The sequence below is a fragment of the Falco rusticolus genome, chromosome 1 (genome assembly GCF_015220075.1).
Source record: "Falco rusticolus isolate bFalRus1 chromosome 1, bFalRus1.pri, whole genome shotgun sequence".
In the NCBI taxonomy this organism is placed as follows: domain Eukaryota; kingdom Metazoa; phylum Chordata; class Aves; order Falconiformes; family Falconidae; genus Falco; species Falco rusticolus.
In genome coordinates, this window is record NC_051187.1 from 113257507 (window position 1) to 113271974 (window position 14468).

General features: G+C 36.6%; 1 protein-coding gene across 1 annotated transcript in view; it reads right to left on the minus strand.

Annotated features, from left to right (window-relative positions):
* LOC119152090 (hedgehog interacting protein) overlaps window positions 1–14468 on the minus strand; it is an 80667-nt gene that overhangs the window by 13231 nt on the left and 52968 nt on the right. Inside the window, exons 7-11 of the mRNA XM_037396832.1 lie at window positions 12997–13140; window positions 12034–12155; window positions 9872–9995; window positions 9060–9190; window positions 8361–8442 (exon numbers count right to left, since the gene is read on the minus strand). Of these exons, the coding sequence (XP_037252729.1) occupies window positions 8361–8442; window positions 9060–9190; window positions 9872–9995; window positions 12034–12155; window positions 12997–13140 (603 nt within the window). The remainder of the gene's footprint in view (window positions 1–8360; window positions 8443–9059; window positions 9191–9871; window positions 9996–12033; window positions 12156–12996; window positions 13141–14468) is intronic.

A 14468-nucleotide genomic window follows, 5' to 3' on the forward strand; every position in this document is an offset into this window, starting at 1 on the left:
AATGCATTGGGTTTTTGACCTGTAAAGAATTCCAGTTCTGTAGTAATGAGTGCATTATGTATGATCTGGTTAAGAAAGTTCCTACACTTAAAAATTATACATGACATTCACAGGCAATGCTGTTTTGGAAACGGTTCTACAAAATGATACCATTTTCAGTGGAGACTTGTTCAGACTTCAAGTAAAAAGATCTGTGTTCTAATTCCTACCTCTGGAAAAAAATATCTAAATTTGAGGTGATTTCTTTATAGCCAGCTGCATAGGAGACAACGTTCTTTCTTCATCTGCCTCTGTTAAGCTCATTTCTTTCAAGTTACTTTAAATAAGAGTCTTCTCTTTTTCTTGCTTAAGCACAAGTACAGTACTGTGTTTAGCAGTCAGCATAACCTCAGGCTCCTGGAGCATCTCTTGGAAAAGAGCTTCAGTGGCATCTCTTTAGCAAAGAACGACCTCATAAGTCACAGAGTTATTTTATTTGTGAAGATAATGATTTATTTTATTAAGAGATGTAAAATTTATCTACGATAGTGTGGGAATATATTCTTTTATTATTCATATTTAATTAGGGAGGCAGAATTCATATTTTTTTGTATCCAGCCAAGCATGGCTGATTGCTTTTATGATTTAAAGTTTTCTAGTGCTCTTGGTACTTGTGAATATAACTTTGCCTTTTATTCTACCATCAATCAATAACTTGCACTCATCAGCCTTGGATAATATTTATTAATGGCGGGGTGGAGTAGAAACAAAGATGGAAAAAATTCTGGTTGGCAGAGGGCCTTCGGAGAAGAGGAATACAAATGCAGCTGCAGCAGAATCCTTGTGTGTGAGAAGAATTACGGGTTTTCCTGAGTTGTACTATGGGAGAAGCCACACTTCTTTCTCAGGCTTTGAATGCTGTTATGGTACCAACGCGTATCAAGAGACAGCCTCTGCCCCAATACTTAACGCTTTACATTCTTAAAGGCTTTAAAGGGGTGGAAATTTTCAGGCTCAGCATAAGTTGAACCGAATCTCACGAAGATAACGTGAAATCTTGAAACTGACTGTTGGGACTTGATCTTTCCAGCACGTAGACAAGCCTATGATTTTGTTTATATAACCAGTGCTTCGCTGTGTCTCTTGACGTGGAAAATGGAGGGGAATAGATGGAGCCACACTGTGGGCTGCAGAGGATTTTTTCCTTGTCTCCCTCTATCTATAAAACTCTAAAGGGTACAGCTTGATTAGTCTTACAGTAAGCACTATTCGGTCCGCAGAAAGTCAGCCAAAAATGTAGCTGATAATGACTATTTATATGGTCTGTACAATTCTAGTTATCTTAAAGAGCTGTTCATATATACAGTACAGTACAGTATATCTTGCTTGTTAAAACATGCTTTCATGAAACTGTATAACAACTCCAAATGTATGGAACATGGAGGAAAAGTTGTACTGGGAGCTGGGGCCCTCACTGACGTGTGCAGTGAGCTGGGAATTCTTGATGGTATGAAGTGTAAAATAATTTTTGCTGCATTACTGTAGCTCGTATAAGAAAGTAGCCTCTGCTGTTGGTTTAGAGGCATATAAAAGTCTAACGTGCTTTAATAGATTAAAACTATTGTTTTATCTATCTGGATACCATCCTGGAACTGCTTAGGATTTCATGCTTTCTTTAGTGCATCTCCTCACAGTTCCACTAAACGCACGGAGTGATTTAGCTGCTATATGCAAGAGCCTGTAGCTCAGACATACATAAATCAATGCAAATGGAGGGCCAAAATCAGCAGTAGTACAATGGTACTGAACAGAAAAAAATTCCTCCATCGTGCCCTTGACACAATATCAAAAATCTCTACTTTCCCACTAAGGTGAGAAAAAAACCCAGACAAGATTCCTGGATGTTCAAATTCAAACAAGAGACATGGCCGTAGAAATCCTGATTTTTGTACAAAATATGCGGAAGGAACATCATGCTTCAATTAACTGCAGACAAGATATTAGGTATTAGAATGCTGCTTAAGTATATCACCAAAATCTGTGCATTAGTTGTTTGGGTTTTTTTCTTTATAAGGGAAAATGTCAAGAAAAAATAATTTTGTTTCACTACTTGTCATAGACTAAATTTACTGCTTGTCATAGAATAAATATAACATCTCTTCAGGTACAGCTTCTAAAATTAAAAAGTATACCTTCAATCCTGGGAGAGATGCCAAAAGCTCGTTACTTGTCTCCAGATTTACTACATGGGAATAATGTGGAAAAAACTCACGGCTTTTAAGATTTAAACTCAGCAGCATATCAAATTTATTCTTATATGGTATACTTGTTCATGACCTCTAGTCTTAAGAAATTCTGTCATGTTTGAAAACTAGTCCCTCGTGAAGCCTGTATCAATGTTAATAGCTAAGAGGTCAATGCAACTGCTAAACAGTTTGTATTACTGTCAGGGTGGTCATGAAAACAACACCTGCTGCATGAGCACTTGGCAGCTGGGTCAACAGGCACTGTGGGAATTTATCAATTTAGGGGGCCACTTGCATAACACTTTGACTGATGAATTGGGAAAGACTGGCTTACTGGGCTAAAGCTGCTCTATTATGTGTGACTTTCTTTAGGATGGCAGAGGCTTCCTGCAGGCTCCAGAAAATAAGCAAAAGATAAACTGAGCTGTTTTTTCCTTATAAAGTGATAAAAAGTGAGAACTCCTTAACAGCCGATGCTAGAAAGACTGAAAAAAAAAGAGGAAAAAAAAAATAATCCCAAACCAAAAACTTTTACAGTCACTGAGCTGTGATGTGATTGAAAAAAATCCTTAGGTTTTTCCATCGTGGTTACAAAGGAGTTTTTGTGAAGTACTTCTGTAAAGTGAAACTCTCTAGACTGGTATTCGCAAAAAGCTCTAATTTCTCTTTAGTGTCTCTTATGGGAATAGTAACTGCATGTGGGTAGGTAAATGAGATAAGAATTTTGCATGCTCTGGCTAAACTAAACATAATTAGACATTAATTCTGGCTTTCCATTCCCCCAAATGACTTAAGGGATAGTAACTTTCTGAACAGAAAGAAATCATATGGCCCACCTGGGTTGGTGAGAGCATTCACCAACAAAATGGGCTCATTCTACGGAGGGTTTCCAGTGGTAGCTTCAGACTGTATCTATAACCCATCAGAACTGAGTGTCTTGATGCAGATTAGTCTAATACTGTATGTTTCTTTCTGAGTTTCCATTTCCACGGTAATTGAAGTCTGCAAGAGTGCTATGCTTTCATAAATGCTGTTCTTCTATCATACCATCAAACACTCTTGACTCATACTAAAAAATAAAATCACCAATGTTTTTGTAAAGAGCCTGAACAACGTCAAAATGAGGTATGCCCTAGAAATTGTCCCTTAGTGTTTGAAATCAGTCTGTTTGAAAATACTCTTCGATAGCGGAAATCCCAGAAGGTGATGATGGAAAGGATGATAAGTGGAATTACATACTCTGGAGGGGCATGAAAGAGGAGTGAGATGGTTTGAATCAAGTTCAAGTTTCAATCCAACAGAAAGCAGCTATTCTGGCTATTGATATGAAACACATTGAAATCCAGATCTATAAGGTGTTAGAAAGAGAGGAAGAGGAAATCTTCTTATGTGTGCAAGGACACTTACTTGAGCTCTGCCCTCTTTCGTAAAAATCATCTGCTGGCTCCAGTGAGCCATCCTGGTCAAAAGAATTTTTCACCCCCTTTGGAATCACTTTATTGACAGTGGCAAACACTTAAAACTGTACAGGGGATACAGCACTGCGTGACTGCCCTATAAACTTTTCTGGGTTTAGTCTCACCTTTTAAATGGAAATCTTTTGCATTGTCCATCAGTTTGAGCACTCTTCTCTGAATCTCTTTAATTTTCTCTATAATTTGCTTAGACATAAAAGCAATCACAGTACAAGTATTCTAAAAGAAGACTTACAAAGGCACATTATGGCTGTTCTGCCACCTTCCAAAGTTTGTTTTCTTTCTTGGTCTGTCCCTGTCTATGGTTTTCAAAGAACAGCTGGTAATAATGTTTAAATTAAAGCTGATATGAACTTATCAACAGATCTTTCTTATTTAAATATGTATTTTTAATACTGTCCACAGCTGATTTTCTCCTCTCATCATGCTAGAAAACGATGACTTTTTCTTTTCTAATGGGTTTGTCTCCTATTTTCTGTGTTATTGACTAACCAGAATATTTGGACCTATACACACTTTCTGTATCACCGTTTATCTACTTATTTTTCCTATGCATTCATCCATGTTTTTGTGATTGATATGAGTATGTATTTGTAGAAACAGAAAGCAAGACAGAAAAATTATTAAAAATAAAGTAGAAAAATAGAAAATAAAAGTTTTTCTTTTCTGGTCACAAAGAGAATTTATAAAATGCTAGTATATGTGCTGATCTTCAGGACATCTGACTAACCCTACCTTTTAATTCAGAAGTAGCTATGTCTTTCTCACTATATTTTCTCATTAATTCTTAGCCCTGGAAAGGAGTTTACTCGTGATAACACTTTTTTGATAATCATCAAAGAATTGATATATTTTTCAGAGAAACAGTTTTAACTTCATAAAGTCTTCTTTTGTCTGCTAGTTTAACTAATTTACCTAATGCTGGTTTTATGTGTTTATAATTCTTCGGGTTTCCCACATCTCCTCCAAACTCGAAGCTAAATATGCTATTACCTATACTCTTCACTGTACTCAATTTTGGTAAGAGGTAGTGTATGTGTTTTGCAGCACCTCACATACTCAGTTTATATTCAGTTTTAACTTTTCTGTTTCTGATTTATCACTTCATTGTCTAAGAGCTCCCAAGTACTTATGTGTCATTATAACAACCTTGTTACAAAGAGGATTATTTAATTCTGTGCTTTTGATGGGATGCTGTTTAGTTATTGACATTAAGTATTTGGAGGAACTGAACTGTGGTACCTTGAATTCTATGTTTCAAACTGCCTTGATGAGGGAGGGATTCAGAAACTCCGTGCTGATCATATTTATCAACCTGTCATATATCAACTCCGTTTAACTTACACTTAAAACATTTTTATTACATGTGAAGTATTGTTTTAGGAGAGGACTTTCCCACTGCTGAGTATTGAAGACTAATGCAAAGGGTTCTCTGGATTACCCTCATCTGATCTGATCCTCTGATCTTCTAATGTTTTAACCTGCCCATTTCTTTTGAATTTCTTTTTTTCCCTCTGCTGGCAATATCCATGTCATAGGTTTCTTTCTTAAGCTATATTTGTGACAAGGAAGTCAGGGTCATGGTTACGTCTGAGAACAACTTTGATTATGCAGTAGTTTTCTACAAAGATCTAAAGAAATCAAATCCTGCATCTTCGTGTAACATTTATTATTCAAAATAAAAGAATGATTTCATAAGCTTGCAGCAGCTTCCCGATGACCACTAGCAGAAGATGACTGGGTTTTGCATAAAGTTATTAATTTCCAGAAAGGGGCTACCACAAGTAATGATAATTTTGTTCTTTTACACTGCCCCATGCATGGAAGGATCTTTCTGCTAATCAATGACGCTGCCAGGGCCCACCTCTCACAGGTTGTATTAGCAAGTAGTGAATTTCTAAGACACAGCAAATCAATACTTTGATGACTTTATTTATACCTGATGCTCATAGACCACCTGTAGCATCTTTGTTTCATGTTCTAGAAAGTTTACTCTGCTAGGGTTTACACCTATATTTGATGTATTTGTATGGCGCATACCATGAGGAATACATTAAAAGGAGCAGCAAAATATTAGAATGCAAAATTATTACCATGTGAATAATAATTAATATTTTGTTTAATAAAGGTTTACATGAACATTTGCCAAAGGCAGGGAATTTTTAAATTGTTTACATGTGTAATGTGAAGTTAGCAATTAGCATGAAATGGTAAATAGAGCTGTAATGCTCTTTTCTGGAAGTAAGTCACTGTCTTTCACTTTAAAGCCTGCAATGATGTAAGACTAAAAAACAACAAAACTCAGAACTTGGCCTGAGTGAAAATTATGCCATGTTTCTAAAGAAGGCCTTACCAAAAGCTGTATCCCTTTGCCACAGTCTGCTTAATTTCAACTGTGTGCCAATTTATAAAAGTATTTTATAGTTTTCTGGTTACTTTCACCAGTAACCAAACACAGTCTTGACCCTTTTCCATACATGAAAACAGCCAACCGTGAGTGCAGCAATGGGAGGTCTGGCCTTTCAGGTATGTCAGCTGAAGACCACCCTACTGGAAGAGGTAACAAGAACAAAAAGCCGAGGTCAAACGAGGCAGCCCCATGTAATTAGATACTAATAGTGGATTTAGGGTGTAAAATTCACTTAAAACCATACACCAACAGACTAAACAATCCCAGGAAGAATGGCAAGTTTTGTTCTAAAAAAATGTTTTTAATACCAGAAAGCATAAATAAAACATACATAATAACCTTGACCAACAGACTGCACTAACCTGCAGTAATGTCTGCTTCCAAATTATTTGCTATAGGTTTGAGATAGTATAATTAGAAAACACTGAAACTCTACTGTAACTTACAGTACAGTACAGTGTTGGTTATGCCTCTGCTCTTCTGACATTCACTTTCACTGAGACAGTGATTACTATTAAGTGAATCTGTTCTTTTTGCTGCAGGATGGTACATTTGCTTTTAGGAAGCCCCCTGCATTAAGAATTTCCCTTCTCATTGAATGTCAGTATCACATAATTCAGCTACATGGAAAGAACTACATTTACCTTTTGGTTTTTACCATGTTGAAGGGAAGACTGATCATAGTGAGAATCCAATTTCATGAACTTATTATTGAATTCACTTGTTGTTCCAATAACGATTTTTAGATTTTAAAATCAGACAAGAAAATAAATTACTCTTCTAAACAGTCCACAGCAAAACCAAAAATGCAAGCCTAACTGCATCTGATGCTAATGGCAAAACATGCTGAAGTAAATGCTGAACAAATAAGCAGTTGCTTTTGCAGGGTATGATGGGGTCAAAGTAATTAATATGAGAAACTTCGTTTCTGTTGGCTGTTTCGTATTGTGTTAATTTCTGATGCTTTTGCAAGATGAATGTGGTGCCTTTACGTGCCACAGACTTGCTGTGATAGAGCAGCAAGATCTGTCATGAAGAAAATGGTATTTCTCCATCTAAAGTGAGCATTTGCTAGTCATCTGCTCTTATTGCTGCTGGGGCCCCTGGTCACATTAGGACCTGGCTTTTAGCAGTCTTTCCAGATTCCCTAATATTTTCATAGCTCTAGCTTCTCTGCAAAGGTCACATCTCGAGAAACCCTGCTTTGATAATTATAATTTATCCTCATTTTACAACTGGTAAATTAGTCTAAATAATTAAACCGACTATATTAATTCTGTGTCTTATAAATCACTTGAGTGGGATTTATAAGCCTTTTGGGAACAGTGCATTTAGAACTGTGAAGGAATTTAGTGTGTTTTTGTCACACAGTCCAAGGACAGAAGGTTTCCTTCCTTGGTGCTCCAAAATTCCCCAGGGAGAGACAGGTAAATGCAGGGGTATGGAAGGATGTTGAAACTGTGTAAGCAGTGACAATTCACACCCATTGAGGGTTCAGTCCTTTGTATCACTTTCTGTTGGTGGTATTGCCTGTACAACAGAAGAGAGGATTGGGAAAGGCTGAATTTGTCCCTTAGAGCTTACTTATGGCAAAACTGAGGAAGTGAGACTGGAACCAACCATGAATGGCTTGTCTGCTAGCTAGTGCTGTCAAATTATTTTTCTGTAGTAGCTTTTCAGTATACGGAGTAGGTATTGTCAGCCAGTACTAACCTTTTGAGCCAGCTCCTGCTGCACACTACCCCACTACAGTGGCAGGTAGGAAAGCGGTAGCGCTGGGGAGAATACCAGAATCTGCCTCCCACTGACGCTGCATAACCTCCGTGGTACCTACGAGTCATTTGGCTTCAGAACTACCAGAAGCATCCTTTACCTGTACTGGTCCGTATAGTTCCACATTAAATATGTCTCCACTTCTATGAAAACATGCAAAGAATTTGAATCTAGGTGGGAAAGTGGGCAGCATTTAGCATAATGTCAAAGAGTAAAAATTTCCAGAAGTTAGTGTTGATTATGCCTCTGCTCTTCTGAAATTCACTTTCACTAAGACAGTGATTACTATTAAGTGAATCTGTTCTTTTTGCTGCAGGATGGTACATTTGCTTTTAGGAAGCCCCCTGCATTAAGAATTTCCCTTCTCATTGAATGTCAGTATCACATAATTCAGCTACATGGAAAGAACTACATTTACCTTTTGGTTTTTAACATGTTGAAGGGAAGACTGATCATAGTGAGAAATGCGATGCTCACCTTTTTGGGTCAATGATCTTGTAGAGTTTTCCACTGTGAGGCTGTGTCATACTTTTACTGCTTGATAATATGTAAACCTCACCTGTTAAAGAAACCAATGCAAGAAATTAGTTCTCCTCTCCTAAGATGTCAAATACATGGCTTCTGTGATCTTGCTGTATTTGCAAGATAAGTTTAAAAAAAAACTTCAGAAGAAACACTAGTTGCTGAAACATACAACAGAATCATTGCTATTTGAAAATTTAAATAAGCACTTTCCGCGAATTGATGCTAAAGTGTGAAAGATACTTTACCATGAACACTTTTTGTTTCATATTGTACAGGAATTGTACAAGAAAAATAAAACTGGGAAGGAAGGGTAAAGAGGGGGATCGGTCTGCTCATGCACCACCTTTGCTCCTTAAATCTGTAATGTTGAGAATAAAACCAAGTATACGACACATTGTGTCATAGCGAGTGACACAGCGCACGGAATATGAGAGGCAGTAAGGACCTTTGCCCCTTCCTACAACCCATTCTCTTCTTGGTTCTTACAAGGCTGCTAAGGTGTAGCTGAGAGCAGTGTAGACAGTTTTGGCAAAGGAAAGATAGCCTTTAGTTTTCATCTTTTTAAACATTTACTATAATTTTGAGTAGTTCATTATTCAGGCATTACCCATAAGGCTTATGATTTAATAACATAGGTTTTTTTCTGTTTACCTAATTCGTCTTCACCAAATCCCAAGACAGGGCCTGAAAAGAAACCTCTACATGAACCAGTGTTGCCAAGACAGAGGGGTTTCTCTTGCCACTGTTTGGTTGCAGGACTCTGTTGCAGCGTTAAAAAATTTCTATATTCAAAAACACATAAAGCAAATTGTTATATTACATTTTGAATAGAGAGTTTTCACCATCCAGACAAATAAGTAAACACATGCTGCAAGTGGCTCCATACTCCATAGATACATCTGTGCAGTTACAATCTTACAATTTCCTGCCTGTTATGTCTCAGATGCTTAAAAAGTACAGCATTTCCCTTCCGTCATTTAAACATTTCAAAACTGAGTTCAAGCTATACTATATATGCATTTGTGAATACTGAGCTATTTGGCATGGAAAAACTATGCCCATTCATTAAAAAAACATTCATTTTGCTCTATCAGTGATCTTTCCATAAAACCACAAAAGATTTCAATGTCTTACCAGTTAGACCTTTTTGGGAAAGAGTTCTGTGGTTAACATTTATTGCCATCGTAATGTAGATGATGCACGTATTTGTACAACAAAACTCTTAAGAGGGATGTGATGTGAGTGTCTACTTTTTTCCAAGGATCAGATATGTTACATATGTTGCCATTCATTAGAATGCTGTGCTGTTTTATTTCCAAATCTAGAATTTAATCTGCATTGTCACACTGCTAAACTGGCAAAGTGACACAATGTACCAGACTGTTGATGATCCTTTATACAGGAAGCTCAATAACTAAATATACCTTATATACATTTTTGTTTAAGAGTTATATGAAACCTACCCGTTGCGGTCTCCAAATACATAACTTCCATAAAGTCTTTCAGACTGGCAGCCTCGATAGACAAATCCACCAACCAAGGATCCACTGCTGAATGGTTTGAATTCTAAAAGTGAAGGCTCACTTTCTAAAAAGGAACTACCATAGCGTTAGATCATATGAATTTCATATTTAGCTTCGATTCACATTTATGAAAATGTTATTACTTCAAGAAAAGAGGTTAATTCATTTGAACATTTCTCAAAATTCAAGATGTGTTGCTGGAAATGAAGCATTAAAAAAATCAGAAAATTATAACAAAGGCTGTTTGTGAAACAATCGGTTAGGGATTTAGATAAGAGAGGCTATAATTGCTTTCTTACTTGTGCACAGGCTAGGAGAATAAAACTATATAAGGATTAGGTTGGACTTTCACTGAAGTTGATGTGACTACTGCTATTAACTTTCACGTGTCAATAGAGTCTGCAGAATGGGTCTCCTGCACTCCAGGAATACAATTAAACCCACTTCACTGTAAAGTCCTTCCAGTATCTAAGAGCAGAAATACCAGATATTTTCAGCAGAACTTGGTTTCAAAGCCTTTCAATGGTTTGAGAAACACTTTCAAAATCACAGTTTTAAACATTTTATGTGTGTTATGTCCCATAAAACACTAGTTTTGCTGGCCATAGCTTCTTGTGGTAATTTATTTTAAGCTGCCTCTGTAGTTGCTGTTCCTACAGGTGTATTGTTTTTGTTTTTTTTTTCAAACCTGTAGCGTTTAGTCATATCAAATTTTGTCTTCAAGGAAGTTTCAGTGTAAATGTTCCTATTCATGCAATCAACCACTGCTTAAGGTAAAAGTAGGCTCAACTTGACATGCCGACTGCATGTTTTTAAATTAAAGCCACAGCCAATAGACTGTTTTGGTTTATAGAAACTTTTTTGTTAGTCAGAGGGCTATCTGGAAGTCTTTGATAAATGAATTTCCCAGCTTCTTCTATAAGAGTAAGAGCTGACATTTTATGTGGGAGAAAAGGATGATGAGCTCTTTACTGAAGCAATTGACCCACAGCCTAGTATTAATATCGGCAGGCTGTTCTGGATAGACACAATATTGCTTAGCTTACACTGCAATAAAGATGCAGTCAAAATTCCAGTGGAGCAGTGGTTTCCCAAATATAATTCTTTGGTTTGGCTTTTATAAAATGAAAACAGCAAATACATGCAATAGAATGAAGTAGAACAATTGCGTTACACCGTTGTGTTCTGTTGTACTAGCCAGCCCAGCTGCTTTGCTTTTAAGTCAAATACAGGTGAGAGAACTCGGGATGTGCGTAAAACCGTAAGATGCTACATTCCAGGAGACAGTCCAGTTCTTGATGCCTTTACACACCTTTGGCATTTATCAGCTTTTACCACCATGAATTTATGAGCTGCTAGAAGCCAAGCAAGGTAGATGATAGCTCAGAGTAACTGTCACCTGGCTTGCCTGAACTAGCAAGTGATCTTAGTGAATCAGAGTTTACATTAAACTAAGATAGTGACTGACAATCATACTGATTCAGAGAAAACATGAAACATTTTAAAATTTCAATTGAGAACGTTTATCTTTTTGCAATCTAAACTAGTCATTTATGATGAAGTAGCAGCATAGTGCATTTTTCTAAGTTTTTAATTTTTAGTAACATTTAAACAGAGCTCAGTCGTTTCCCTGTTTGGTTATGGTCTGTTATTGTCTATCTCACTTTTTCCGTTATAGGAGGCACATTACATGAGGTTTCCATTCTTTATCTTAAAATTTTATTTGTGAATAGGCTAAGAATACATTTTCATCACTTCCTGACATTCCAAAAATCTTTTCATTATGAGCCGTCATACGCAGCAACAGTGAGATCTTTGACAGACTAGCAACTGGCGCGTATTTCTTAAATCTTATTTACATGATATTCTACACCAACAAGAACAAAGTTGAGTCATTTAAATTTTGTTGTTTTGCATCTTTTATCTGCTTGTACCATGCTTTTCGTAGTTTTTATCTTGTGTAGGTTACCTGTGCTGTTTGTGCTGTAAGTTCCCTATCATGGCTGTACAGTCCTTCATCTGTTTTCTTCTGCTTTCTATTTATTATTCCACAGGCATAGAAACTGACTGTTCCCAGTAGCTTTACCCTGGATAGAACTTACCATAGTCTTTACCCTTTATTATTTGCAAAATTCGTGCTGAAGATCTGTTCTTTCCATTTGAATCTGAGCAAAGTATAGTTAAATTGATGTTTACATCTGTTGGGTGGCGGTCCACAGCACATCTGTAAAACAAAAAATAATAGAAAACCCATGAGATAGATGAGTCCATAATATATAATTCTCTATCAATAGGATGAAGCATCATATTTTGAAGGATTATTGTTTCTTTGTGGAGCCTACTCGTTTGAGGGACCTATTTCATATGGAGCCACAATATCTGAGAAGGGCATCAGACTTGTACACAAGAGATAATACACCTTTCCCATCCCTGTGCCATTTTTTATATAATGTGAAGTAAAACTATTTTTTCCAAGTGATAAAATGTACTCTGCTCACTAGCACCTGAAATGAACAGTGCTTTAACCAAGCTAAATGAGTTGACTTATGTGGTGTAGGAATTTTGGGTTGTTCAAAAGTCCAAGAATCAACTCCTTTTCTGAACAACTTGACTTTCTGAATTTTTTCAAACCATGACTTTAAATGCCACTTCAGTACTACCACCCACCTAATTTGCTGAATTATCTGTGTTTAGTTAAAGCGTTGTTCTCCTCCTTGTTATTGTTTAGCTATAACCAGATGTTTGTTTTCCACATGCCTTTTTTCCTTGGTCAAGATTCCCATCTCAGCTGTACTTTACCAACTCTCTCCTTTAAGTTATCTTTTTTTCATAAAGGTAATCATTTTATTACTGATTAAAAACAAAAATCCTGGACACCGTTTCTGTCATTTCAGTCTTGACATTTGTTTCTAACTGTGACATATTTGTGAGGGTGGAGGAGTGGAAGTTTCAAAAAATTCACAAGTGCTTTTATTATTAAAATTTTGTTACCTGACTGTATAAATGATTTCTTTTGAAAATGTTATCTGCTGCAGCATAATTCAGTTTAATTGAAACTTACTCACCGGCCTGGATTGTGGAGTCCATGTGCAAAAATCTCGGGAGGCTGGTTTGTGCTATTAAAATGTGGGTTGCTGCGTGGTATGGAATAAGGGACGTTGCACAGGTCAGTATTTACGTCAAGGCGTAATACAGAACCTGTAAAATCACTGAGAAAGTTGGAGGATAAAATAATTGGGTTTTAGAAGTATTTTACTGGTAGATTTAATTCATATAATAGTACAGTGAACCAGCAAAATAAACCACCCACTTTACTGAATAAATCACATGTAGATTGGTGTTATGGTACATGCAAGTCCAAAGAATAGTAGCAGAATCTATCAAAGATTCAGTATGGGCAATAATGTTGCCTTGTTATGTGCATACTAGAACACCTCAGACCGTGCTATTGGGAAACAACTTGATAATAAGAGCAACTTCCCATACACCAACGTTGTCTCATGGCTTCAAACATAAGGCTATTGACTCTTTTATACTGTATCTCCTCTAGAGTAACTATGGATATAATCACTATGTAGTTACATAATGCTTTTTGCTAACACTTTGAATCCTACTATTGAATTCAATGATTTTTAGTCACAGTACAATCCAAAGATCAGTAATACATTAATTAAAACAACACCAAACAACAGTAAGTAATTGTATTGGTTGAATGGAGGTGCTGATTTTTTTGTAAAGAGTCAGAACTTTCTTGTTACATGAAACAGGACAGAGTAAAATGTTTTGCCTTACATTCACGATTGTGATGGAGGAAGGGAGAAGGACAAGAATGTAGGAGGAGCAGAAAAGCATCAAAACTCTTTTTACAAACATGAAGAGCTGTGATATTTAAATTGATTTCTTTCTGTCTTTCTTCATCATGAATAAGTTTCAGTCTGCCCTTGTTTTACATAAATTTAAAATTAAGTGTTAGAATTGCTCTCTGGTCTTCGTTTTACGTATATCCTCACTTCAAAGGGGAGGAGCATCTGCTATTCTGCTGAGCCAGAGAGGCCTTTGAGCATAGCAACTCCTTTTAGGTCTGTAAAGGCTCAGTACCACACCTGCTCTAAATTAAGGCAAATGTTGCAGCTTCACATTATAATGAAACAGAGGGAAAAAGCAGGTTGAGAAAATTGTATAGGTAAAATCAAAGGTTTGCTTCGTATGTTCACTAGACATTTTCCTAAGTGATGCAGTGTTGTTGCTGGCTCTGGTATGTGTTTGTAGACACTTTTTTAGAATGTTAAATAAAGTTGTCTTGTTCATAGAGTAATAGTTTGGTAAAAAGAGGTCTAACCTGTGCTTAAATACAATTGCATCTGCTGATGAGGTCTCCAATATTTACATAGTTTGACAGCACACAACTACAAGATGCATTTAAGCAGTAGACTGTTCTGAAAATCAGCAGTTTGCTAAACCCCGGCACTGAAAATAGTAGGAAATAAAGGAAAGGGGAGTCAGATCTGTCCTGACAACTGCTGATCACTTTTGATTC